This window comes from Phacochoerus africanus, chromosome 3 (genome assembly GCF_016906955.1).
Source record: "Phacochoerus africanus isolate WHEZ1 chromosome 3, ROS_Pafr_v1, whole genome shotgun sequence".
NCBI lineage: Eukaryota > Metazoa > Chordata > Mammalia > Artiodactyla > Suidae > Phacochoerus > Phacochoerus africanus.
In genome coordinates, this window is record NC_062546.1 from 113,488,660 (window position 1) to 113,515,407 (window position 26,748).

General features: G+C 44.3%; 1 protein-coding gene across 2 annotated transcripts; it reads right to left on the bottom strand.

The window, feature by feature from the left end:
* Window positions 1–3,753: 3,753 nt before the first annotated feature.
* Window positions 3,754–25,355, bottom strand: LETM2 (leucine zipper and EF-hand containing transmembrane protein 2). Of its 2 annotated transcripts, none has more exons than XM_047772450.1 (10): window positions 25,224–25,355; window positions 23,734–23,814; window positions 20,773–21,226; window positions 19,873–20,016; window positions 15,498–15,635; window positions 14,379–14,579; window positions 13,146–13,265; window positions 8,956–9,069; window positions 6,600–6,692; window positions 3,754–5,095 (listed from the first exon to the last, which is right to left on the bottom strand). In XM_047772450.1, exons 2-10 carry the CDS (start codon window positions 23,778–23,780, stop codon window positions 5,054–5,056), a joined length of 1,353 nt encoding a protein of 450 aa, XP_047628406.1. In that variant the 5' UTR covers window positions 23,781–23,814; window positions 25,224–25,355; the 3' UTR covers window positions 3,754–5,053. The 2 variants fall into 2 exon arrangements, with proteins under 2 accessions (XP_047628406.1, XP_047628407.1); XM_047772451.1 differs by lacking the exon at window positions 25,224–25,355 and adding an exon at window positions 24,773–25,215.
* Between the last annotated feature and the right edge of the window lie 1,393 nt (window positions 25,356–26,748).

Below are 26,748 nucleotides of genomic sequence, written 5' to 3' on the forward strand. Positions count from 1 at the left end.
TACGGGCTGTGTGACGCACACGGGAGAGGATCTTGGCCGCAAAGGAGCAAGCGGGCTCTGGAGCTGTCTGTCCAGAGTGCGTACTATCTGTGGTCCCCTCCCGCTCCTCACCTTATGTCTCACTCCTAGGCCTCCGCACAGACCTTGTTGCTTTTGGAAAGGCAGGGAAAGAAGACGAGATGGGCAGGGAGCAGAGGCACTGGGCCCAGGGCCAGGCTTCTCAGCCCTCATTTCCCTGGGGAAGAGAGGAGGAAGGGGATGGGGGGCAGAATGGGGTCTGAGTGTCAGACAGGGAGCTGGAGGCCTGGCCTTAAAAGAGCCAAGGTGTAGGAGTTCCTGCAGTGGCACAACAGGATCGGTGGTGTCTTGGGTGTGCTGGGATGCAGATTTGATCCCTGGCCCAGCACAGTGGGTTAAGGATCGGGCGTTGCCGCAGCTGTGACTTAGGTCAAGATTTTGGCTCAGATCTGATCCCTGGCCCAGGAACTTCATATGCCTACAAGGCAGCCAAAAAAAAGACCAAAAAAAAAGAGAGAAGAGCCAAGGTGATGACGAGGAAAGTAAAGGACGCTTCTGAAAAGAGCCTTCAAACAAATGTGCAGCCACCCCTCCATATGGATGTGGCTCTGCCTTCCTGTCTGTGTGAGGGAGGACTTGTCACCTAAGGCCCCTCTCTCTCGTGCCCGAGTTTCTTGTTTCCTAGCCTCCTCTGTGCTCCTGACCGCCCCCCTCATGCCACACACACACGCGCACATTCTTCCTGGATTCGCGTGATCAGACTGCAGGCGTTGGGACTATCACAGATCTTGTCTTCCTCTAGTTCTTCCTGTATGAGCTCCACCCCATCCCTCAGGAAAGGGAAAACATTCTCGGAATGTTAGTGTTTTGGCTGCTTGGAAGTTTTCTTCCTCTGCCACCTACTGGCTGTTGCTGCCCTTGCCTAATGGGCCCTGGCTCCTCAGAACCTTAGTGCTCAACCACCTGGCACCTCACCTCTACGCCTAAAGCTTGCTCTTTGCTGGATCCCTTCTGAGTGCCAAGGAAAGCATGCTTTCATTTCCGTAGGGAAAGTGGGATTGCTCTTGAAGTTTCCTTCTCTTTCTTTTTTTTTTTGGCGGGGGGGGGGGAGGGAGGCACATGCCTATAGTATGTGAAAGTTCTCGGGCCAGGGATCAAACCTGCACCACAGCAGCGACCCAAACCATTGCAGTGACAGTGCCAGGTCCTTAGCCCTCTGCACCTCAAGGGAACTCCTGGAGTTTCCTTTCCGAGCTATCGCTGTTTCTTGGCAGCCGCACTGTTGGCCACTGCTGTGAAGTTCTCCCCTCTCCCACGCCTCTCTGTAAATATGCAACTGTCAAAGTATTATGATTTGTGTTTATGTTTAAAGAGGGTATAAGTCAGTGAACAGAGCCAGGAAAATGAATTTCAGTGCTTAAAACCATTTGCCTGACACTTTATGGTGGTGTCTTGCCTTGTAAAATAGTGATGATAATTCCTGCCTTGACCTGCCCTTGAAGCAACCCTCCATTCGGATGGAGGGTCTTTTAGAAAGGGCTTCATGTACCTCCAAGGAGAGGTGCTGAAAAATAGAAGGCCCTACTACTACTACTCAAATCACTCGTGAATTTCCCGAGAGACTGAGCTGCCTGTCAAATAAAAGATAGCGAAATTAACCTGAGAGAAAATGAAATGGCAATTTTACTTAAAGGACCAGATTGGGTCCCCTGAGGAAAGGAACACAGTCTATCTAATGAAGGTGTCAGCTGTCAAGGCACTGAATCTGTCCGGTTTCCTGAGGGTTAAAAGATTAGGGCCCTGGGATCACCACAGCCTTAATCAATACTGCCTTCCCACCCTTTCTAATTGCCTAGGCTAGGGATCCCCAGGCGCTGCTAATGTACTGTATTGATCTCAGGTAAGTAAGATTGAACCTCAGATGGAGAAATCTAGCTCTGTGACCCTGAAGTCGCTGTGTTTCTCAGCTGCCACTGGGAGGAGCCAGCAGGCCAGAATCTCAGTCAAGATTAGGTAATGAGGAAGTTCCGTCATGGCTCAGTGGAAATGAATCTGACTAGCATCCATGGGGACGCAGGTTTGATCCCTGGCCTCGTTCAGTGGTTTAAGGATTGCTGTGAGCTGTGGTATAAGTCACAGACGTGGCTTGAATCCCATCTGGCTGTGGCATAGGCTGGCAGCTACAGTTCCAATTCAACCCCTAGCCTGGGGACCTCCATATGCCGCAAATGCGACCCTAAAAAAAAAAAAAAATTAGACAATGGGCCAATGGGCTCTGAAGTTCCATTAGTCTGGGCTTACCTACGGATGTGCCTTGGTGGTAACTGGGAAATCCTTGGCCTAGGTTTGAAGCTTTCAGAGACTTCTCTGAGCAGCTCACCTGTATGACTTGTACTGACTGCAATAGAATTAGACCTGGCCCAGGTGCAGGTCCATACATGTCAAGTGCCTCCAACAGCTTTCTTTTGGAGAATTCTCCTCAGTGTGTGAGACATGAGTCAAGTCCACGGTCACCACTGAGGTTGGGCTTTAGAAAATGCCTGAAAACAGAGTTCCGTGGTGTTAGTTCCCCAGCGGTTAAGGACTTGGCATTATCACTGCTGTGGCTCAGGTTCAACCCTTGGCCTGGGAACTTCACGTGCCATGGGGGAAGGAAGGAAAGAAGGAAAGAAAATGCCTAAAATTGTACTCATTATGAGCAGTTTGTACAGCCATGGTATGGTATAGTACACAGAGTAGAGAAATTTCCGTGCCTTCAGGCAAATCGGCAGGCACCGGGTGTTCAGGGAACACTCAGCTGGGGCAAGTTCTCCCTAGGCTAGCACTTAACAGTAGGGATGTTTATGCTGTGCTGTCTCCCAGGTGTCGGGTTGGTGCTTGGAGGTGACACATTCAATGCACACACCAACTAGAGGTTTCAGTGTCTCTTGTTCCTCCAGGAGGGCCAGGATCTGTCAAGTGTGGTACCTCCAGCTGACTGTACATCTCTTCCTAACTATGTTCAGTGACCTCCTGTTGGTAGCTTGAAACCAGCCGTGGGGGAGTCCTTACACATCCCTGGGATCTGCAAATGCTACAAATCAGGGCTCCCCACCCCCTGCCAGAGTTGATTAATCATCTAGCAGAACACTGCTAGCTGGGTATGGGCATGGGACTGGCTCTAACAGTCATGGAACCCAACAGCCAAGTACTCCCAGTGATGAGAACAAGGCAACAACTTTGAGGAGTTCCCATTGTGGGTCAGCAGGTTAAGAACCCAATATAGTATCCGTGATGATGCAAGTTTGATCCCTGCCCTGCTCACTGTGTTAAGAATCCTGCGTGGCTGTGGCTGTGGCTGTGGCGTAGGCAGGCAGCTGCAGCTCTGATTTGACCCCTACCTAGCCTGGGAACTTCCATAGGGCTGCAGGTGCAGCCCTAAAAAGAAAAAAAAAAAACAACCTTGACCTTTCTGAGTTACTATCATGAAAATGGGAGGAGAAGTGTATCATTTCTCTCCTCAGGTGCCTATTTATGGAGCAAAAACAGGCCAAGTCTAACTGAGCCCAAAAGTTGGCCCTTAAGTGGGGCCCCCTGACCTAAACCAGCCCCACTCTGCTCACAGAGAGAGCCAGGAGTTGTTGAACAGCCCAGCAGCACCTCTGAATCATCCAGCTGAGACAGAACTGAGCAAGTGAACTAGCTAATACCTTTCTCACATTCAGCGTTTGAAATGTGAATAAAAATAAACACCCATCATTTTAAAAACGGGAAATTTTACTGCGAATCACCTTGCTTGGCCAATGGCAAGACCTGCAGGATGCAGCACCATCAGTTTGTCATTGTCAAGGAACTGGAATCCCCACAGGAAACAGCAAGGCTTGTCCTCCAGTGGAGAGGAGGTCTAGGAAGCCCTTTAGAGTGCATTTCCTCGCTGCAAACTGCTAATGACATTCCTCGCTCAGAGGATCCCAGACAGAGAGGTTTGAGTTTGACTTGGTTCCATCCTAACTCCCATTTAACTGCTTTCAATTTCACAGCGAGTCAAGAAATCGACTCTCATCACCCACAGCTGAAATACCTCTTCCCTCCTAAGCACTCCCCAAGGCAAGAAGGCTGTTGGTCAGCTGCATGGCCATCTAACTATGATGTTAAGTTTTTTTCAGTACTGACAAACCTGAAGACACCCAACATAAATATCTGAACATAATACTTGTGCCTGGGTAGCATGGGGATTATATCAGACTCTAACAAGCCCTGTAACTAACAAATAGCCTTGTTTGGGAGAGACAAACAGACCAGGAAAACACACACCCAGCACAAATGGTTAAGTCTTAAACCCTTAATTACATTTCCTAGCAAAAAGGAGGCTAATGGAAGCCATATGTGCTAGAGTAATGGCAGCCTCCCAGACTCCTGCAGCCTCTGCAGGCCCGGGAGGGGCTGTCTCAGAACAGCCAAGCAGCAGCCAAATCTTTCTGATTGCCAGTCTAACTCTCCATTTTCTTCTCCAAGAAGGCTTTTCTTCTTTACATCCAGGAAGACCTTACTGGGCAGTTAACAGCCATTCCGCCTCGCAAGGTGCTTTGTTTCCAGGGCACCATTCCTACTGATGGGTCACTGAAAGAGTTGGTCAGGCACGCTGCCCATCGCTTACCCAGCTCACCAAGCTATAGGAGGCAAGAGGTATCTAAGGCACCAAGCTGATTCCACATGCACAAAACGTCCTCCCTTAAAGGACATGTGAACAAAGATGAGGCTATTCAAAACCACCATGGTGGGTGGGCTTTACACAAGGTCTAGCGGGATGACCTGATGCTACAGAGGAAATGGACTTTGCAATTACAATTTTCCAAACAGTCTCAACTTTGTCTTGCCGCTGACATCATCTGAATGGTTACAAGGCCTCAGAAGACTGCTCCCAAGGACTAAGTGGCTGATCTATTCCAACCAGACCCAGAGAGTCTTAGCCGGGCTGTCCTTTATGGATGCCGCTGCTGAGGGTGGGAAGTCAGAAGGAGTGAGCTTCGTCCTCCACCGGTTCTTGGGCTCCTTTTCAACTAGGCTTGCCGTTCTCACTTGTCTTTTGTGATTCGGCCTGCAGAGTTGAGGTACAAAACATAAGGACTTTAGCAACTGACTTCAATGAGAAAGGCACCATGCAAACAAGGCCCCTGGATTAAATATCTGGGTGTTCCCTAGTCCTGTCCTCTGGTCCTCAGAGGCCAGCACAGCCACCTCCCAGCTCTCCCATGACCCCCTAACTATTTGCTGCTCTCACCCCAAATGGGAAAACTGGATAGATAAGTAATTTCTTATTTACATGCACCTCTCCTAAGATTTAAATTGCTTTCCTGCTAGTATTTCCTGACATCTGAAGCCTGTGTAAAATACACAACATATGGGAACTATTTCCATCTGGCGCAAAAGAAAATAAGAATCTGCCTATACTGTAATTAGCTTCTAGATTTAACATGTTTAAGTCTGATCCACAGTTAAGTTTGTTGATAATTTTTTTTTCACTTGTGGATAATTGAGTTTTGTTTTTTTTTTTTAATGTAGTTGTTAGAAGATGACTGAAATTCAGCCTACAGCTTCCTGTTTGGATGACAGGAAGAGCTGGTATAGTGTTTTGCAACAGTTATAATTCTAGATTCTCACTGTCCTCGAAAATAACTTGAGGGAAAAGGATTTCTTATTTTTAAGAACCTACAGCTTCTTGAGCAGAAGTGATGGGTCCTTCAGGTAACGAAATAGGGTTTGCCGGTGTGACTGGCAGTTGTGCCAATTCTTTATCCTTAAACACCGGAGCTGAGAGTTGGGTTACTGACTTAAAACAAAATGTGTACTCTAACTACAGTCACACTGCCATAACTACCAGGAACTTGAAACAACTACTTCTTCTCCAGCACAAAATCTGGAACCTAAATACTTAGTCAGATTTTGAACTTTCTTAGAAACAGACCAAGCAGTGCAATAAAAATTCCGTATGAAAGAACACAACTGCATTGAAATTCAGTTCCTTTAAGGGGGTTAAAATAGAGAAATTAACTATTTGTTATTTCCACTTAATCAAATTAAAAGTAGTTGTCTGTATCCAGCAATCCCACTCCTGGGCATCTATCCAGAGAAAACTATGACTCAAAAAGATAGGGGTACTCCAATGTTCATGGCAGCACTATATACAATAGCCAAGACATGAAAACAACCAAAATGTCCATTGTCAGAGGAGTGGATAAAGAAGATGTGGTACATATACACAATGGAATATTACTCAGCCATTAAAAGGAAAGAAATAATGGCATTTGCAGCAACATGGATGAACCTAGAAATTATCATGCTAGTGAGGTTAGTCGGACACCAACATCATATGCTATCACTTACATGTGGAATCTAAAAAAAGGACACAATGAACTTCTTTGCAGAACAGATACTGACTCACAGACTTTGAAGAACTTATGGTTTCCAAAGGAGACAGGTTGGGGGGTGGGGGGATAGGCTGGGGGTTGGGATGGAAATGCTATAAAATTGGGTTGTGGTGATCGTTGTACAACTATAAATGTAATAAAAATTCATTGAGTTAAAAAAAGTAGTTGTCTAACCTTAGTTCCCTTCAGCTGAGGTGCTAAGCCTGCCGTGTTCTCTTTAGATTCAGTGGAAGTGGGCGATCCCATGGGAATATCCAGCTTGGGGGCCTAGGGCGAGAAATAATTTATATAAGCAAAGCCTTCTGTTCTTCCTGAAACTTGGAAGCACTTTGATAGTAGTCGGTGCTTTCTAGCACAATCTGCCTTCCACGAAATCCCTGACTTCCTTTAGGAGTAACATTAGGTACATGTCCCTGAAATAGCAATTTAGTTATCTTTTGAGTTTCCAGCATCCTACATACAAAAGGTGCACTCTAATTAGATTCTAATATTTAAAATCCTAAGTTATTCACAAGCTATGGTTTGCCACTTCCGGTCCTGTTCTCATGCCAAAAAAAAAAAAAAACTCACAAAAGTGGCCATTTCGCCCTAAAAAATAAAATAAAAATTTAAAAAGAAAATGTTTTAAAAAGTGGCCATTTCTCATTTACTCATCAGTTTCTAATAGCATTGCTATAACTTAGTCAAAAGTGACACCTTTATCATTTTTGGTGTCTAATAATAAATGACAAATGTGTCTGATTTATTAAAATGATAGGTGCTTAATAGGCGCTCCTGCAACATCAGGAAAATGGAAGAAGGGAAGGTATTTTAGAAGAGCTAGCTAGCCTGTCTTCAACAATTGCTATGATTAGATTTGAAATATAAATACATCACTGCTCTTCTTAAATAAGTCATTTCTTCATGTACAGTAGACGGCAAAGGGCTACGTATATCGAAAACCCTAGTACATTCAATTTGATATTTCTAAATTCTCTACAGAACCTAGCGTGCCACTCATTCTCATTTTGTATATATGGAGAATAGAAGTGTAAAAACATGGATTTAGGAGTTTCTGTCATGGTGCAGTGAAAATGAATCCGACTAGGAACCATGAGGTTTCGGGTTCGATCCCTGGCCTCGCTCAGTGGGTTGAGGGTCCGGCATTACTGTGAGCTGTGGCATAGGTCAAAGACGCGGCTTGTATCCTGTGTTGCTGTGGCTGTGGTGTAGGCCGGGAGCTACAGCTCCGATTGGACCCCTAGCCTGGGAACCTCCATATGCCTCAGGTATAGCCCTAAAACAGCAAAAAATTAAAAAATAAGCAACAGGAGTTCCCATTATGATGAAATGGGATCAGCAGCGTCTCTGGAGCAACGAGACATAGGTTCAATCCCTGGCCCAGCACAGTGGGTGAAGGGTCTGGTGTTGCCGAAACTCTGACTCAGATCTGATCCTTGGCCTGGGAACTCCATGTACTATGGGGTGGCCAGAAAAAACAAACCAAAATAATAAATAAATAAAAATAAATAATAACAAAAATACCTAGGAGCTTATCCTTTTGTTCTTAATTCCTCAGTCTTTCTTAGTCATTCCAGAAAGCAGCATCTGGATCAAGAGTTTATGCCCTTCTTGAATAATTCTGAAGCTCAAATTTAGCTCTGAGACATTTTTCTACTCCCAGATTTCCCTACTACTGGGAGCAGTCTAAGAATGACAAATAGCTGGCTTGTCCTACAAATAGAGGAAGAACTTGAAGCCTGTTAGAATATGGTCTACGCTCCAGAATTGCTCGTAGTCTCCCTAGAAACCTTCTGGACAAAGCCAAAATCCAGGTTTTTGTCTCTGGAAATATAGAAAGGGAAAGCAGAATAGTGTTTCTTGAAGTATATTTTTCATGCTGGACTTCGTGTCATCTTTGTTGGCTTACCCAAGGAGTTGACAGCATAACAGATTCCAAATCACTGGTTCTACTCCAGCGTACTTAGTTTAATCTATGCAGCCACGTGGGCAGCATCTCCTAATACTGGGCCTTCCTTTATCACCCACGCAGGTTCTGAGTCAGACAAGAAACCACAAAGGAGGGAAATGAGAGGCTCTTTCTGATGGGTCCAGAGCAAGATGCTCTAGTGATTGGCCAATCCTGGGTTTCAGTAAATCACCAGGAGAAAAATAGGAATCTGGGCAAATGACACAGACATGAAAGAATAGGAACCATTTGGTCTCAAAGGAGAAAGAGTAGTGATAAAAAAAAAAATCTACTAATAAAGACTAGATCTTTAAGGAGAAAGAATAAGCTAGACACCTATTAGTAAGACTCCTAAATCAAGCTGGGAATAAAGACAGTAATAGCCCTGTAGCTAGAGGTGGTTTGAGAGATTTTTTTCTTTCTTTCTTTCTTTTTTTTTTTTCCCCAAGAAATTTTTAAAAGAATTGAAAGCCACTTGGGCCAAATTCCAAAAGATATACCTAACCCGACTGTAAGAGGAAATAGCTATGTATGGAGAGGCCCCAGTGACAGGGACCAGTTTCCCCATGAGGCTGGACTCACCTCCCCACTGAGTGGTATCTCAATCAGCTTTGGCTTCACATCTATCAGGTAGAAGGTTCGGGACAGGAGCAAAAGAGAAGGAGGGACATTCTCCTTCAGGTGGAGGTCCTGCCACTGGAGAAGGGGAAGGGGGTGAAACATGACAATCACGGACCATTAGAGCTGGATGTCACACACAGACAGACAGACATGCAAGCGCGCGCACACACACACACACACTCATCTAATCTTCCCATGCTTTACAGCCCCCCCCCGCCGCCCACCGCCCCCGGCTCACACTGAGTACTAAGAAGGGCAGGACAAGGACAGGAACACTCCTGTTTTAGCTTCTGCACCAGCACCTCTGACCTACAGCCCCCTCATTCCTGGAGTCAGAGAGGAAATGTTCCATTAAACCAAAGGTGGAATCAAAGCAGCTAAGTATCTTCTCTTAGATACAAAGTAGACAATGTTAAAGGATACATGGGCCCCATTCCCAACAAAGAAATGAACATTAAAATGAAAATCAGATGGAATTTTTCAAGTATCAAATCAGCTAAAAAAAAAAAATTTTTTTTGTCTTTTTGTCTTTTCTAGGGCCACACCTGCAACATATGGAGGTTCCCAGGCTAGGGTCTAATAGGAACTGTAGCTGCCAGCCTACACCAGAGCCACTGCAACACCAGATCTGAGCCATGTCTGCAACCTACACCACAGCTCATGGCAATGCCAGATCCTTAACCCACCAAGTGAGGCCAGGGATCGAACCTGCAACCTCATGGTTTCTAGTTGGATTTGTTAACTACTGAGCCACGATGGGGACTCCCAAACTTAAAAAAAAATTTTTTTTGTCTTTTTTCCTTTTTTAGGGCCCCCCCGTGGCATATGGAGGTTCCCAGGCAAGGGGGTCTGATTGGAGCTACAGCTGCCAGCGTACACCACAGCCACAGCAACACCAGATCCAAGCTGCATCTGCGACCTACACCACAGCTCACAGCAATGCTGGATCCTTAACCCACTGAGCAAGGCCAGGGATCAAACCCAAAACCTCATGGTTCCTAGTCAGATTCGTTTCCACTGCACCACAACAGAATTCCTAAAATGTATTTTTTAGATTAATAAATGTATGAGGCAAAATTCAAAAGGTAAATAAAATGTAATCAATAAAAATAAGCCTACCTTGGAGTTCCCTGGTGGCTCAGCAGCTTTAGGATCTGGCGTTGTCACTGATGTGGCTCGGGTTACCATTGTGATGCAAGTTTGATATCCAGCCCCGGAACTTCCTCATGCTGTGAGTGTGGCCAAAACTTAAAAAAAAAAATTCTACCTATCTCTCTTCCTAAAAGCAACCCCTGCTACCGGCTCCTTATACAATCTTCCAGAGATATTCTATGCATATACAAAAAACACATTTAGGGAGTTGCCATTGTGGCTCAGCAGAAATGAATCTGACTAGTATCCATGAGGACGAAGGTTCGATCCCTGGCCTTGTTTTGTGGGTTAAGGATCTGGCATTGCCATGAGCTGCGGTGTAGTTGGAAGGCATCGCTCGGATGTGGCATCGCTATGGTTGTGGTGTAGGCCAGTGGCTATAGCTCCGATTTGACCCCTAGCCTGGGAACTTCCATATGCTGCAGGTATGGCCCTAAAAAGACAAAAAAAAAAAAAATACACATTTATATGTTTATCTTTACACCCAGGGTGACATATGCACACCGTTTCCTTCTTAAAGTCCTCTGACTGAAATACCTTGGAAATTGATTCACACCAGTAGATGTAGAGCTGTTTTCTTAAACATCTGAAAAGGATTCCATTGTGCCATAATTTATTTGACTTTTCTACTAATGAATTTGAGGCTGTTTTCAACCTTTTGCTATCATACATGGTGCTGCAATGTACAAGCTTATAGATACATCATTCTGGACATGTGTGATAGAACCTATGTTCCTAAACATGAAATTTCTAAGTCAAAGTCAATGCATTTTTAAATTCTGAAAGCTACTTTCCCCAGCAATGCATGGGTGCCTCTCTTCTCATACCCTCAACCAACACAATGTGTCACCAAGCTCTGACCTTTCCCAATGGGACAAGTAAATGTGGGATTGTGGAGCTTTTTTTTAACATAATTTTTTTTTTTTTTGGTCTTTTTAGGGCCACACCCGCATCATATGGAAGTTCCCAGGCGAGGTCAAATTGGAGCTGTGGCCAATGGCCTACACCACAACCACAGCAACACGGAATCTGAGCTATGTCTGTGATCTATGCTACAGCTCGCAGCAATGCCAGATCCTTAACCCACTGAGCAAGGCCAAGGATCAAACCTGCGTCCTCATGGATACTAGTTGGGTTCATTAACTGCTGAGCCATGACGGGAACTCTCCACCTTTTTTTTTTTTTTTTTTTAATTTTTATTTTATGGCCGCACCCATGGCATATGGAAGTTCCCCAGGCCAGTGACTGAATCCGAGCTGCAGCTGCGGCAACACTGGATACCTTAACCCACTGCATGGTGCTGGGGATCAAAACTGCACCTCCGCAGATTCTTAACCCACTGCACCACAGGAGAACTCCTGGAATCACACAGCTTTCATTTATATTTTTATGAAGTTAAGGTGACTCCTGGAATCACATAGTTTCAATTTATCTTTTCATGAAAGCCACATTTAGCTTTTCCTTTCTATGAGATGGCTGCCATATCCTCACACAAGACTTTTTGACTAATAATACATAGTGCTGAATATCATATGGCTGAAGTATGAAATGGGATTGTAAAATGATACATCCTTTCAAGAAAGCAATTTGATGGTATGAAGTCACTTACTACTCTGTGCTAGTGAAGTAAATGATTTTTAAGTAGCTCTTTATAATACATTCATCTTCCAACCAGAGCAAGTCAAATATAGCAGCAGAAATAGCTACCTGACACGGTTTCAAAGTCACAACAATGGCTCCTATCCCCAAAATTTGTGTTATATTCCAGAGCACTATTTACAGTCACAGGAATAAGGCTTTTGTTTTTTGCTTTTTGGCTACACCTTCAGCATACGGAAGTTCTCAGCTTAGAACTGAGAGCTGCAGCTGCCGGCCTACGTCACAGCCACAGCAACTCGGGATCTGAGCCGAATCTGCAGCCTACAACCCAGCTCATGGCAATACTGGATCCTTAACCCACAGAGGGAGGCCAAGGATACAACCCCTGTCTTTATGGATACTAGTCGGCTTCTTAACCTGCTGAACCACAACGGGAACTCCTGTAGTTGGATTCTTAACCTATGGGGCCACAGTGGGAACTCTGGGAATAAGGATTTTAATAGGAGTTATTCCTTCGTTTTAAGGCATCAACACTTTTACTTAAAATTCATTATTTTAGGGAAAATGTGCTGTCTGAGGGAAAATCTGTTACAAAACAAGCACTTTACACTGGTTTGGGACGTGAGTTGGGAAAGTAGCCCCAGGTGAGTCATTGGCAAGGTTTTAGACCTCCGGGGATATTCACGAAGGTCACAGGCCATGTATCAGAGCTTTGGCCCAGGCCCTTACAAAACCCAGAGGAGGCACAATTTGAAGGTGGTTCCATGATTTCCGGTCCATTGTGTACCTACACTTTTTCTCCCAGTTATTCCATTAAATGCAAATCTACGTGCTGCCATGAAGGAATTTTTCAGATCTAATTAAAGTCCCAAATCAGCTGATCCTAAAATAGGAAGATCATCCAGGTAGGTCCTGCCTAATCATGTGAGACCTTTAAATTTAGAGCTAGCAGTCACGTGAGACGTTCACTGCGGGCTTTGCAGATGGAGGGGCCTCCGGGGCTGAGAGTGGCCCAGGGCTGGGAGCCAGTGAGGAAACAGGGTCCTCACTCCCACAGCTGCAAGGAACTCAATCCAGCCAATAAACCGAAGGAGCCTGGAGGTGGACTCTTCCCACTGCGGCCTCCAGAAAGGAAAACAGCCAGCACTTCTGACCTGCGGAAATGGTAAGACCATCAGTGGGTGTGGTTTTGAGCCCTTCGATTTGTGCTGGTTTGTTAGCAGCCATAGGAAATGAACAGAGTATAGTGTCTCCGTGATAAAGAAACCCAGTTCTTCAGCCTCTCAATTGCTTGACTAAATAGGGCAGACTAGGTTCACTGGCAGAGCAGAAATCATACAGGCGGGTTTGCAAATGGGAGCAGGGAGAGTTCCTGCGAGGAGGCCCCTGCAGCCACTTGCCTCTGTGAGCTGCTGCCTCAGTTGTTCCTCAGTGAGACCCAGTGACCGCATCCCCCGGGCCCTGCAGGCGGCTTGCAGCTCTGACACGCTCAGCACACTCACCCCTTCCTTGGCTATGACCTGAAAGAAACGTGAGGGAAGTTATTGGACCTCTTTGGTTCCAGTTTTACCTATTCCCTAAATTCCAATAAGTCAGAGGAAACACAAAGGCCCAGCCCTTGATAAAATAAGGTGACCTTAGGAGGCTCAGAGGTGGCCATGAAGGGAATCCTGCCAACAGGTGTTAACAATATCAGAGATGTTTCCAGAACTCAACAGTCTGTCCCCAAAGAAATTATTTCCCCTCTCAATCTGTATTTCGCCTGGTTGCAACAGCTCTACCCCTCTTCCCTTGCATGGCAGCTTTAAGAAAAACATTCTACTTGACAAGCTTTCAATGTACCATTTGTTGTAAGTCCCAGGAGTGTTCCTTCCCGCCTCCCCCCACCCCCACCACCATCCTAGAACCAGCCTTAACTCTCTGTTCTGCAAAACTCCCTCAATAAATAACACAGTTTCTGCTTGGGTATGACCCCAAACTATGGTACTTCTGGGACCAGTATTGTTTATTCCAAAGTTCTGAAAGCAGCCATGGAAATCCAAGTGGGACCGATGGGATCCCGCCTTCTCAGTTCTGGGAATCGAGCACCCTTGGGCAGAATGCTTTTAAAGCAGCTGATTCAGATTCAAGCAGCATTCTTTCCACTTTTTAAAGAACTGTAATTAGTAGTTAGAGTCCAAAAGGTGCCCTTCCTCCAGAAGACGTGGAGGCTCTGCCTTCCCTCTTTATTCTTTGCCACCGCTGGTTACCAGGCCGCTCACCCAGCCCTGCGGGAGGGAAGCAGAAGGGGAGTCGGGGGCAGGGGAGAGCACTGTCCTTGGCAGCGGAATCTACTGTTCTCAGGGATCTACTGGGCCGCAGCTCCTTCCCGGCGGGTCCTAATTGTTTTGAATGAGTCCCAGCTAAAACCATCCACATTACTAACTGCTGACCATGGCCTTTGCAAGCTGTCTGTCCAAGTACGACAGACAACTCCTAAAATGAGTAATGAAGGTGTGGGTTGTCGGTGATGTTTAAATCACTCATTTTGCCAGAACCAGTCCTAAAAGAAGACACTGCACTTCATCATAAAGCCACCCTTGGATGGTCCCCAAGGCCTTGCTAATTTCCTACAGCCATAGCGAAGCACTTACTTCATCATCCGCTTTTATGGACTTCAGCCTCATCAGGAGTTGAAAGCGGAGTAGATTGTTGGTTCCAAAGGACTGCAGTTCCAGCAGTTTGCAAAGGGCAACCAGCTGTGGTCGATCCAGGTGCTCCAGGGTCAGCTGATCCTCAAAGAGTTTGGAAAAGCGAACTATCTCCTTTGTGCTGGGCTTGTGGCCTGTCTGGACCTGGGCAGTGGTGCAAAGAGCCTACTTAAAACATGCTTCCTACTTAATTGAATCTTCCCTGTAGACCAAGACAGGCCAAAGCATTTACAGATTTTCTTACATCCGGAAGTAAGCCCTGTAGTATAAAGAGGAGTTAAAAAAAAAAAATCTGTCTAAAGTCAGGCTCAATCAACTGAAAGATCAGGAGTAGTTCAAAAGTTTAGGTCCAATTCTACTGTTCTTTCCAAGAAGCTACCAACATCTTGAACACATTGATGGTTTTAAGATAGGTTTTTCTGCAAACTCCCATAAATACTTGCAGTATATATGCAATATATATGCAATATAAATGCACTTAGAATTAATATATCATAACTACATAATTATATATTACATAGTTAATATATCATTAAATCATGTAATTATGATTATATATAATTGTTATAATCAACATATTAATCACATAGTTGTACAATTGTATTATATAATTATATTTTATAATACCATACCACATAGTATAATGTATAATACTATATATTGATTATAGTATAACATGATTATTTCAAAATATTTCTATAACTTAGATGTTTGCAAATTCAGAGATTATGAAAAACTTGGAAGTCCTGTGAGGACATGAAGTTGTTTGGTTTATATAAAAGACTGACACCTGTTCAGGGGTTCCCATCATGGTGCAGCGGAAACGAATCTGACTGGGAACCATGAGGTTGTGTGTTCATTCCCAGCCTCACTCAGTGGGTTAAGGATCTGGTGTTGCCATGAGCTGTGGTGTAGGTCGCAGACTCGGCTTGGATCTGATGTTGCTGTGGCTATGGTGTAGGTGGGCAGCTGTAGCTCGGATTTGACCCCTAGCCTGGGAATCTACATATACCATGGGTGTGGCCCTAAAAGGCAAAAAAAAAAAAAAAAAAAGACTGACACCTGTTTGATGTAGGAGGAGAACTGGGTAGAGGCATCCCCCAGCTGGGCTCGGTTCCTCCTTGCCATCTCTGTAATTGTTTCCTGGAGGAATTTTGCTAGTTCCAACTTTGCAGCCATTTTCTTTTTCTGTTTTTCTTCCTTAATAATAGAAGAGGGAAAAGTTCAAGTCAATCCACTGTGATTACAACTTGGTAGATAAAGAGAAAAATAACTGTGGCTTTCTTGTGGTCATCCCTAGTTCATGGATTAATATTCTTTTCTGACCTAACTGAATGGGTCTTGTGAGAACCAGAGCAAATTTAAAAAGTAGCCTTCAGAATTCCTGTTGTGGTGGGATTAGTAGTATCTCTGTCTGCAGCACCAGGATACAGGTTGGATTCCTGGCCCAGGGGAGGAGGTTAAAGATCTGGTGTTGCCACAGCTGCAATGGCTTGGAGCTGGTCCCTGGCCAGGGAACTTCATATGCTAAGGGGTGGCCAAAAAAGAAAAAAAAGTAGCTTTGATTTGTATCTTGTCTCCTTAATTTCACCTTTTATTTCTCATTATTACAATGATAATAAATAATTTGAGAGGTCCAAAATGTCCCCTCAGTGGGAGCCTCTGTCATTATACAGAATAAGATACGTACTTACTATCTTTTAATCTGTAGCAAATCATTTAGGTTGCTGGCACGCCAACCCCTGGTCTGAGTGGTCCCAGATTTTGCTTGAGCCACAAAGGAAAAGCAAATTAACTCTAAGCTAAAGTAGCTTACAATTTAAGAAGAAATGGAAAATTATTAATAAGACAGTGAGTTAAGTTCTATAACAGGTGTGAACAAAGCACTACATAAAAGAGAACTAAATATACACTCTTAAGACACTATGCTGGAGTTCCCATTGTGGCTCAGTGGTTAACGAATCAGACTGGGAAACATGAGGTTGCGGGTTCAACCCCTGGCCTTGCTCAGTGGGTTAAGGATCCAGTGTTGCCTTGAGCTGTGGTGTAGGTTGCAGACGAGGCTCGGATCCCAAGTTGCTGTGGCTCTGGTGTAGGCTGGCAGCTACAGCTTCGATTCGACCCCTAGCCCAGGAACCTCCATATGTTGCAGGGGCAGCCCAAGAAATGGCAAAAGACCAAAAAAAAAAAAAAAAAGACACTATGCCTACCAGTATTTCTAAATTCCCATTCATTATCAGAGATACAGTGTGGTAGTATTTTCAAAATAACCACAATCAGAGTGGATAGAGAGGAACAGAAATACATATATGTATGTATATATATTTGTTTTTTCCTCAAATTGCCCAAGAGATTCTAATGATCAGTCAAAGCAATCATTGATATATATATATATATATATATATATATATATATATATAAATTTTAGAAAGATCTTAGAAGAATCAACTCCTAAATTGCACAATGTTAATGCCATCATTAAAACCCATTTAGGAAGAAACAAACAAAACAAAACCCATTTAGGGAGTTCCCATTGTAGCATAGCCATAATGAACCCTACTAGTATCCATGAGGATGCAGGTTTGATCCCTGGCCTTGCTCAGTGGGTTAAGGATCCAGTGTTGCTGTGAACTGTGGTGAAGGTCACAGATATGGCTTGGATCCCGAATTACTGTGCCTGTGGTATAGGACGCCAGCTGCAACTGTGATTCAACCCCTAGCCTGGGAACTTATATTTCCTGTGGGTTTGGCTGTAAAAAGACAACCAAAAACAAACAAACAAAAAATCTTGGTACAGCAGCTCAGGTTGCTTCAGACGCACAGGTTCAATCCTTGGCCTAGCTCAGCAGGTTAAAGGATCTGGTGTTGCCACAACTATGCATAGGTCCAATCTGCAGCTCAGATTCAATCTCTGACCTAGACACTTCCATATGCTGTAGGTTTGGCCATAAAAATAAAAATAAAAAATAAAAAAAGCAGGGCACCCTCTTCTCAGGGACTACTCAGGTATACTAAAGGGTCTGTTTGGCTGAATAAATCGTGACTTCTGTTCAATTAGTCACTGAAGTAACAGTCGATTTTTATTTTTTAGTGGTTAAAAAATTAAAATTCAGTGGGGAACAACTAGTTTTTCAACAAATGATGCTAGAAATAGTGGATATCCATATGCATACACACACACAAAAAGCATCTTGACACTGATGTTACACCTGTCACCTAAATTAATTCAAAAGGTAAAACTCAAAAGAATAAAACTCCTAGAAGAAAACATAGAAAATTCAGTTACCCTGGGCTTGGCAATGAGTTTTTATTTTATTAATTTATTTATTTTGTCTTTTGAGGGCCGCACCCTCAGCATATGGAGGTTCCCAGGCTAGGGGTCTAGAAGCTGCAGCTGCCGGCCTACACCAGAGCCACAGCAATTCGGGATCCGAGCAACGTATGCGACCTACACCACAGCTCACCGCAACGCCGGAGCCTTGACCCACTGAGCAAGGCCAGGGATCGAACCCACAACCTCATGGTTCCTAGTCGGATTCATTAACCACTGAGCCACGATGGGAACTCTGGCAATGAGTTTTTAGATGAACTCCAGGAGTTCCTGTCGTGGCGCAGTGGTTAACGAATCCAACTAGGAACCATGAGGTTGCGGGTTTGATCCCTGCCCTTGCTCAGTGGGTTAAGGATCCAGCGTTGCCGTGAGCTGTGGTGTAGGTTGCAGATGCGGCTCGGATCCCGCGTTGCTGTGGCTCTGGCGTAGGCCGGTGGCTACAGCTCCGATTCAACCCCTAGCCTGGGAACCTCCATATGCCACGGGAGTGGCCCAAGAAATAGCAAAAAAGGCCAAAAAAAAAATTTGTTAGATGAACACCAAAAGCATGATTCAAGAAAGAAAAAAAATTGATAAATTATACTCCATTAAAATGAAAAACATTTGCTCCGAAAACAACACAGTGAAGAATGGGAGAAAATATCTACAAAACGCATAAAGGATTTGTACCCAAAATATGCTAAAAACTCTTAAAGTTCAACAATAAGATAATACCCCAATTAAAAAATGGGCAAAAGGAAGATCCAGCAGATTAAGAACGTGACTAGTATCCATGAGGATGTGGGTTTGATCCCTGGCCTCACTCAGTGGGTTAAGGATCTGGCATTGTGGTGAGCTATAGTGTAGGTTGCAGGTGCGGCTTGGATTTGGCATTGCAGCTGCCAGCCTACAACACAGCCCCAGCTCTGATGCCACCACTAGTCCAGGAACTTCCAAATGCCACAGATATGGCCCTAAAAAGAAAAAAAGTGGGCAAAAGGTTTGAACGGACACCTCCCCAAAGAAGACACACAGACGGCAAATTAAGCATGTGAAAAAGATGCTCAACATGGTAGTCATTGGAGAATTTCAAATTAAAATGAGATACCACTATAAATCAATTAGAACAGCTAACAGTCACAGCCCTGAGAGCACTAAATGCTAAAGAAGATGTAGAGCAACAGGAACTCCCATCATTGTTGGTGGGAATGCAAAATGGTACAGCTACTTTGGAAGATAATTTCGCTATTTCTTACAAAACTAAACACAGTCTTACCACTCAATCCAACAGTTGTATCTACCCAAATGAGTTGAAAGCTTATGTCCAAACAAAAACCTGTATACGAAGTTTACAGCAGCTTTATTGATAATTGCCAACAATTGGAAGCAACAAAGATGTCCTTCAATAGGTGACCAGATAAACAAGCAGGAGTACATCCATACAATGGCATATTATGCTGTCGTAGAAAGAAATGAGCCATCCAAAGACACGGAGGAACCTTAAATGCATCTTCTGAGTGAAAGCAACCAGTTTGAAAAGGCTACACAGTATATGAATCCAACTACATGACATTTTGGACAAAGCAGAACTACAGAGAGGGTAAAAAGATCAGTGATTGCCACAAAGGGGAGGAGGGAAGAGAGAGACAAAGGCAGAGCACAGGGGATTTTTAGGGCAGGGAAACTATCCTGTATGATACTGTGATAGTGGATAAATGTGGCAGTATGTATTTTTCAAAACCCATAGAACTACACAACACAAAGAGTGAAGCCTAATGCAAAGTATGAGATTTAATTAATACTAATGTATAGGGAGTTTCTTAGTGGCACAGCAGGTTAAGTATCTGGCATTGTCACTGCTGCGGCTCTGGTTGCTGCTGAGGCACGGGTGTGCTCCCTCACCTGGGAAGTGCCATCCCCCCCTCAAAAGCCTAATTAGAGATGTTGGTTTTTCAATTGTAACAAATGTACTGAATGAAGGCAAAATGTTAATAATGGGGGAAACGGTGGGTTGAGGGAGGTATCTGGGGACCCTCTGTACTTTCTGCACAATTTCCCTGTAAACCTAAAAACTGCTCTAAAAGAGAAAGTATTGATTTTTTGTAAAAGTTAACAAATCCTACATACCTTTTTGGATTCACTTTCAAAAGTTGATGGCAACATCTCTGGAAAGAGTTTCAGAAACACTGGTAATAAGAATTCCATGAAGGGGACAATAATAAACACCATGAATGGAACCAGGCGGAAGAAATCAGCACATGTTCTCAACAGCTAAAGGATGAAATGCATAAGCAATAGTCATTATTTCAAGACATAACAACAACAAAAAAACCCACAAAGCAAAAACAAGTCTGCCTTGGTCTTAAAGCATTAAAAACCCAAGACAGATTTTCTGCAGCTGTTTATAAAATGGAAAGGTCAGATTTTCCTCTGCACCATAGCTATGAAGTAACATGTATGGGATATGGTTGAGGAAATCTCTGACAATCAAAACATACTATTGGCATCTCTTAGCTTTCATCTAAGTTAGGGGTCCATTCTGTAACAGCATGGTATCTGTTAAGCTTGGTCTTTCAAACGCATATACTTAATACATTAAAAGCAGTTTCTTTTTTTTTTTTTTTAATCTTTTTAGGGACACACCCATGGCATATGGAAGTTCCCAGGCTAGGGGCTGAAACAGAGCTACAGTTGCAGGCCTACACCAGAGCCACAGCAACATAGGATCTGAGCTGCGTCTGCGACCTACACCACAGCTCATGGCAACACCAGATCCTTAATCCACTGAGCAAGGCCAGGGATGGAACCCACATCCTCATAGTTACTAGCTGGGTTCATTACCACTGAGCCACAACAGTTACTCTTAACAGCAGTTTCTACTCTTGATGCACAGATCAAATCTGAAGACGCCAAATTCCTTGGCGAAATTAGAAAACACAATTGTTACCATTCAATGGGCAAAACTTGGTTCCCAAGAAAGTTCATTTTAACTTTATATTTTCTTTCTCAAGTATGACTCTTGCCTACCCTTCGTCTCTCTCGTCTGGTCAGCACCTGTCCATGCAACAGCCTCCAAACCATTCTGGCAGCAACTTTGGTGTCAATCCACAGCAGATAGAATCCATTGTAATAATATTTAAGTTCATCCATAATGATTTGTCTATAAGATCGCTTTTCTTCCTTAACCTTCGAGCCAGTTTCTTTTGTTGACTGGGGGCTTGGCACCTGTGGCTTTTTTGTGGTTTTCTCCTGCTGAGGTTTCCCAGGGACCTCTTGCAGCCAACAAGTAGACGTGTGCAGCTTTTGTATTGTTCTAGTTCGTAAGTGAAGGACTTTATTGCCTGAGTGACTAGGATAGGAGTACTTCTTGCTTCCACAGTTCTTCACATATGTTTTATTTAAATGGGAATCTGGCAAGTGAAGAAATGCAAGTGATGGGGAGTAAGAAGAGCTGGTAGGATGGACAAAATGGCTAGGGAATCTGGAATAAAGAGCAACATCCTCTGAGTTGAGCATAGTTGATAACATTAAAAATTAAAGAAACAGATATTTGGTGAAAATAACACAACCTTTTTTAAGCCTGTGTTTTTAAAGCAGATCATGTTCATGAATGAATGAAAGATAATGTTTGTTTGTTTAGGGCCACACCTGCAGCATCTGGAAGTTCCCAGGCTAGGGGTCGAATCAGAGCTGCAGCTGCTGGCCAACACCAAAGCCACAGCAATGCAGGATCCAAGCCATGTCTGCAATCCACACCACAGCTCATGGCAACTTCAGATCCTAGACCCACTGAGCGAGGCCAGGGATAAAACCCACACTCTCATGGATGCTAGTCGGGTTCATTTCCACCGTGCCACAATAAGAACTCCAAAAGAGGAAGTTCTCGTTGTGACGCAGTGGAAATGAATCCCACTAATATCCATGAGGATGTGGGTTCCATCCATGGACTTGTTTAGTGGGTTAAGGATCTGGCATTGCCATGAGCTGTGGTGTAGGCTCTAGGTTGTAGACATGGCTCGGATCTGGCATTGCTGTGGCTGTGATGTAGGCCAGCAGCCACAGCTCCAATTCAAGCCCTAGCCTGGGAACTTCCATATACCTCAGGTGCAGCCCAAAAAGCAAAAAACAAAAAACCTCCAAAAGATAACTTTTTAGCCCAGTTGAAGAACAGTATGCTTTATGGGTGAGTTATATACTCTTATGAGAAATATTAATAAGTTAATTTCAAAGAATAATTTCTGTATTACAAGTTAGAAACTCGGCAACTATTAATTTAAAAAGCAACCATTTTCCCACATGGGGCTATTTTTGAAAGTTTTGGGTCTGTTATCATAAACTACTTGTGTCTCCAGCTACTCTATAGATGATAGGAATATTGACTGAAGGAAACACTTCATGGTCCCTATGGGGATTAACCAATCACATAATACTGCTTTGTCTATGCGTTGCCCAGGGTCTCCCTCAAATGAGAGGGACTCACAGCTGAAGTACCCCTCACCTCAGATTCCTAAAGAAAGTTAGGAATAAGAATTAGAACTGGGGAGTTCCCATTGTGGCTGAGCAGCTTAAGAACCCAACTAGTATCCATGAGGATGCATGTTTGACCCCTGGCCTTGCTCAGTGGGTTAAGGATCCGGTGTTGCCACAAACTGCAGCACAGGTCGCAGATGCAGCTCAGATCCAGTGTTGCTGTGGTTGTGGTGCAGGCCAGCAGCTGCAGCTCTGATTCCACCCCCCGGCCCAGGAACTTCCATATGCCACAGGTACAGCCATAATTAAAAAAAAAAAAAAAATTAGAATTGGGCACCCCCAGCCAGGGATCTCTACATTCTAGTTTGCAACAATTCACAATGTTCAGCTAAACTGATACCTCAAATTGTTTGAAAATAAAAATACCCATCTAGGCAAAGAAAGTTTCTGGCAAAGAGACTTCTTTAGGCAAAGAGATGGCTTTTTCCATCCTTTCAGACTGTTTTTGAAGCATGCCAAGAAAAAAAAAACACTTTTTGAATGACCAAAAGTGAAAATGTACAATGTATTTGGAACATAGTAAGTTCTCAGTGGATATTCTTTGGAATAAATAAGTGATAATAGACTTTAGTGGGGCAAGTATGTGTCTTAGGATTGGCTTATTGGCCAGCATTTTCCTCCTTTTTACATCAAAGGGTCTCATGCAACATTCATCAATTACAAAGGTGTCATTCTAAAACCATTACATCTTCTATCTTACCTGTACCACACTTGTACAAAATTACTCAGCCTGGGAGTTCCCGTCGTGGCGCAGTGGTTAACGAACCCGACTAGGAACCATGAGGTTGCGGGTTCGGTCCCTGCCCTTGCTCAGTGGGTTAAGGATCCGGCGTTGCCATGAGCTGTGGTGTAGGTTGCAGACGCGGCTTGGATCCCGCGTTGCTGTGGCTCTGGTGTAGGCCGGTGGCTACAGCTCCGATTAGACCCCTAGCCTGGGAACCTCCATATGCTGCAGAAGCGGCCCAAAGAAATAGCAAAAAGACAAAAAAAAAAAAAATTTACTCAGCCTGAGTTCTAAAGCATATAGAAAATCTGGGGTAAAAATTTAAATACATTAAAACGTTAGCTTCCTAAAAATCAACAGAGTTAAAACCAACAAAGCTTTAATTGCGCACTAAGTCTATCCTTTTCTATCTTTTCCATCTAGAAGCAAAGAGTTCATATAAATTGGGGGGAGGATACCTGAGTTCCTGTTGTGGCACAAGGGAAACGAATCTGACTAGTATCCATGAGGATGTGGATTCGTTCTCTGGCCTCCCTCAGTGAGTTGGGGATCTGGTGTTGCCATGAGCTGTGGTGTAGGTTGCAGATGTGGCTCAGATCCCATGTTGCTGTGGCTGTGGTGTAGGCCAGCAGCTACAACTCTGATTCAACCCCTAGCCTGGGAACTTCCATGCTGAGTGTGTGGCCCAAAAAGAAGAAAAAAAAAATCAGGGAGGGGTTAATTCCAAGGCTTACCTTGCTCCAGCAATAGCTAAAACTGTTTTATAACTGTAGAAGGCCATAGTTATATTTGTCTCGATGAGTTAACATAGGGATCTAGGCAGAAGGAGTAAGTAAACAATTCAGTACTTTAAAAACATCGATTATACAGAGAGCAGGATTTAAATGTTTTTAACTATTGCAAGGGTAGAAACTCTGCATATGCTATTCAAGGTGTCAAATCTCCCTCAAGTTCATTTCCTATAATCACGAATTTGCGAATGGGACTTTAAGACCTCTACAAATAGAAATGGTCTCTAATATGATGATGCTGGTGATGATAGGGTCTTCAAAGACATTTTGATATCTGGTCAATAGCACTTAATAATTCACTTGAATGTCTGCCAACTGTTGAAGAAGCTAATCAAGACACACTTATTTGTAGCTTAAAAATACAGGTAGACAGTAAACAGCCTGGGTTTGTTTTCAGTAGTTTTTTTTCCCCCACCTGGCCAAGCTGCCGCCAGTACTCGATAGCTGCCGAAAGTACTCGTTTTCATAATATTGAAAATATACATAGTACCTACTAAGAATTCGAATGGAGATGAACAGGTGTCCTGAGCTAGTGATTCTCCAAAGAGCCCAAACCGACCTTTAAATAAGCTTTACCAAAATCTTTGTCCATACTATGGCGCTTTTCAGCCATAGGATGGAGAAAGAACTTTAGTATCTCACAGCGTCAGCCCGTTTTCCTGAAGCTGGGAAAGGAGTACAAGTCTCTCCAGGAGGGAAATCTCATCCACAGAGCTGACATTTTGAACAATTTAAATAATACCTTGAAATATCTGAACCCAGACTAAGGGCGGGTGGTCTCCTGCTGGAGAGAGACCAGACCCCATCCGGCGGTTAATCTAGTTTAGGCCGGGGGCACTCTCAGCCAGGACCGAAGGCAACCACTTCCCGGGAGAGCCGGGGCGGGGTTGGGGCAGAATCGGGGCGGGGCCGGGAGGCCAGGCCCACCTGCGCCTTCTCGCCGCGGCGCCCTCTCGCCCGGATCCCGGGCTCTCCCGGTTACCTTTGCCTCCGATTCTCGACGACGTCGGGGCAGAACGCGCCCTACGCTTTCCCAGCCGATGGCTTTTGTGCGCGTTGTGCGTTAGTGGACTGTGTTTGCTGTGGTGGGGTCGGAGGTTGGGGGGGGGGGTCTTTGTTTTTTGGATCGGGGGTGGTGCAGGCACCGGCCTTGGCAATCCTGGTTTTTGGAAGGAAGGCGAGGAGAAGCCGGGCGCAGGGTACGTAAGATAACGAGGAAGCGAAGCACGGAAAGAGCAGGGATGGAAAGTTGGGGGCGGGGGCGGAGAGCCGAGGTCAGGGGCTGAGGAGAGCGCTGGGTGGGGACTGGAAACTGTCGGGAAAATCAGAGCGCTGATGGGAGGAGCAGGATGTGGAGGGAGTGGGCTCTGGAGGAAAACAGGCAGGCGCGGTCCACCAAGCAACAGCTTAAGGACTTGACCCGCCCACCCTACCTCCTCCGGCCGGCTCCCGGGAACGGCTGCCTCAGTCCTCCAGTGCCTTCCCAATTCCCCTCCTCCTCCAGCTCCCCCAGGTAGAAGGGCCCGAAGCCCTATCTATGGCTCCACTTCTTTCCTCATCCGTTACGTCACTCTGAGTGACGACACCACCCACCAATGAGCTCTGAGATTCTGGGGCGCGAGGTCGTCCTTCGCGTAGGCATCCCAGGGGACGACAAGGTCTGGTTCCACCCGCCAAAGGACTCCTTTACTGGGTTTAGTTTAAGAAATGTCTATGCTGGGCGGGTGGGGCGGGCGCGCTCAACGGTTTTGTCCACATTCTGTAGGCTGTGGACTCCCACCTCCAAAACCCTTCCTTGGAGGCCGGGTTAAAGAAGCTTTTACCCTATCGATAGCATAATATGCCTGATAGTCGCCATGGTAACTATCTCGGAGTCACGAATTACATCACTTTGCTATATTCACCCCACCTTCCAACTCCGCAACTGCGGGGAGGGGTGGGCGGCAGGGAAAGCAGTGGGGAGAGGGAGTGGCAGAAAGGGCGGGAATGGTTAAGAAAAACATCCCTCTCCTATCTTCAGGGCCCCAAACGAGTGCTGTTAAGTCTTCGTATGGAAGTCTGAATTCCACTAAAAAATTTCTTTATAAATGTTCTGTTATTATGATCAGTAGTTTCTGTAGAAATCTCAAAATAACATGTAAAAAAGAAAAAGTATATATAGTAGCCGTGCAGTAACATAGCACTTCAGTTCTTAGGATGGGTAACTGGGCCTTCTGGAAAAGGAAAAGATCTAAAAATGTTCTCGCCCCCCAGTTATCTCTACTTATCCATTTCATCTGGCTCTAGGAGGAAAAAAAAAATTTTTGGTGGTCTACTTTAACACCAGACAGCAAGGAATTGCTTTCACACGGAGAATATTTCTCTTAATATGTGCCTGACCACAGACTTTACTCATCTGGGCTGCACATTTAAAAATGCAGACAGCTTTTAATCCACAAAGCATTTTTCAGCTAATGACCAAAAGTATCGACTATGTTAAATAGGCCAAACTTTACAGTTTGGCCACTAGAGGGCCCTTTGTGCACGTCTGATGCCCAACTTTCCACACAGAGGCTTCACCTTCTGTTTACCAGAATTAACACATCTATTTACAAAGCTTTGGTCTCCTTACCTTTCTTTCTTTGAAAATTCCCAATGGTAAATTTTGAGCTCTAAAAGGCTAGGTAGGTATAATTTTCACATTAATTTCATAAATTAATCACTGCACTATCATCATGTATATGTACTTTTCTGGAAAAGATCATAAAAGATGCAAAAATATTCCTCTCAGATCCCTGGGAGACATTTTATACCGGGAAATATTCTTATTCATGCATTGTATTCATTTACAACCAGACACAGTGAAAATCATTAAGTATTCATAAACCAGATGAATAATTCCAAGCCCAGTATTTGAAAGATGAGCTAGATTTTCTACCATGGCCATATGTCAGCAATCCTATTTTAAAAGGGGAAAGG

Bases quoted from the DNA above. Each gene is read 5' to 3' on its own strand.
- LETM2 (XM_047772450.1), bottom strand. From the start codon at position 23,780: ATGGCCTTCTACAGTTATAAAACAGTTTTAGCTATTGCTGGAGCAAG. The intron at 21,227-23,733 runs GTAAGCCTTGGA...TCTTTATTCCAG, and splicing joins TTAGCTATTGCTGGAGCAAG to ATTCCCTAGCCATTTTGTCC. The intron at 15,636-19,872 runs GTATGTAGGATT...TCTATTATTAAG, and splicing joins TTGAAAGTGAATCCAAAAAG to GAAGAAAAACAGAAAAAGAA.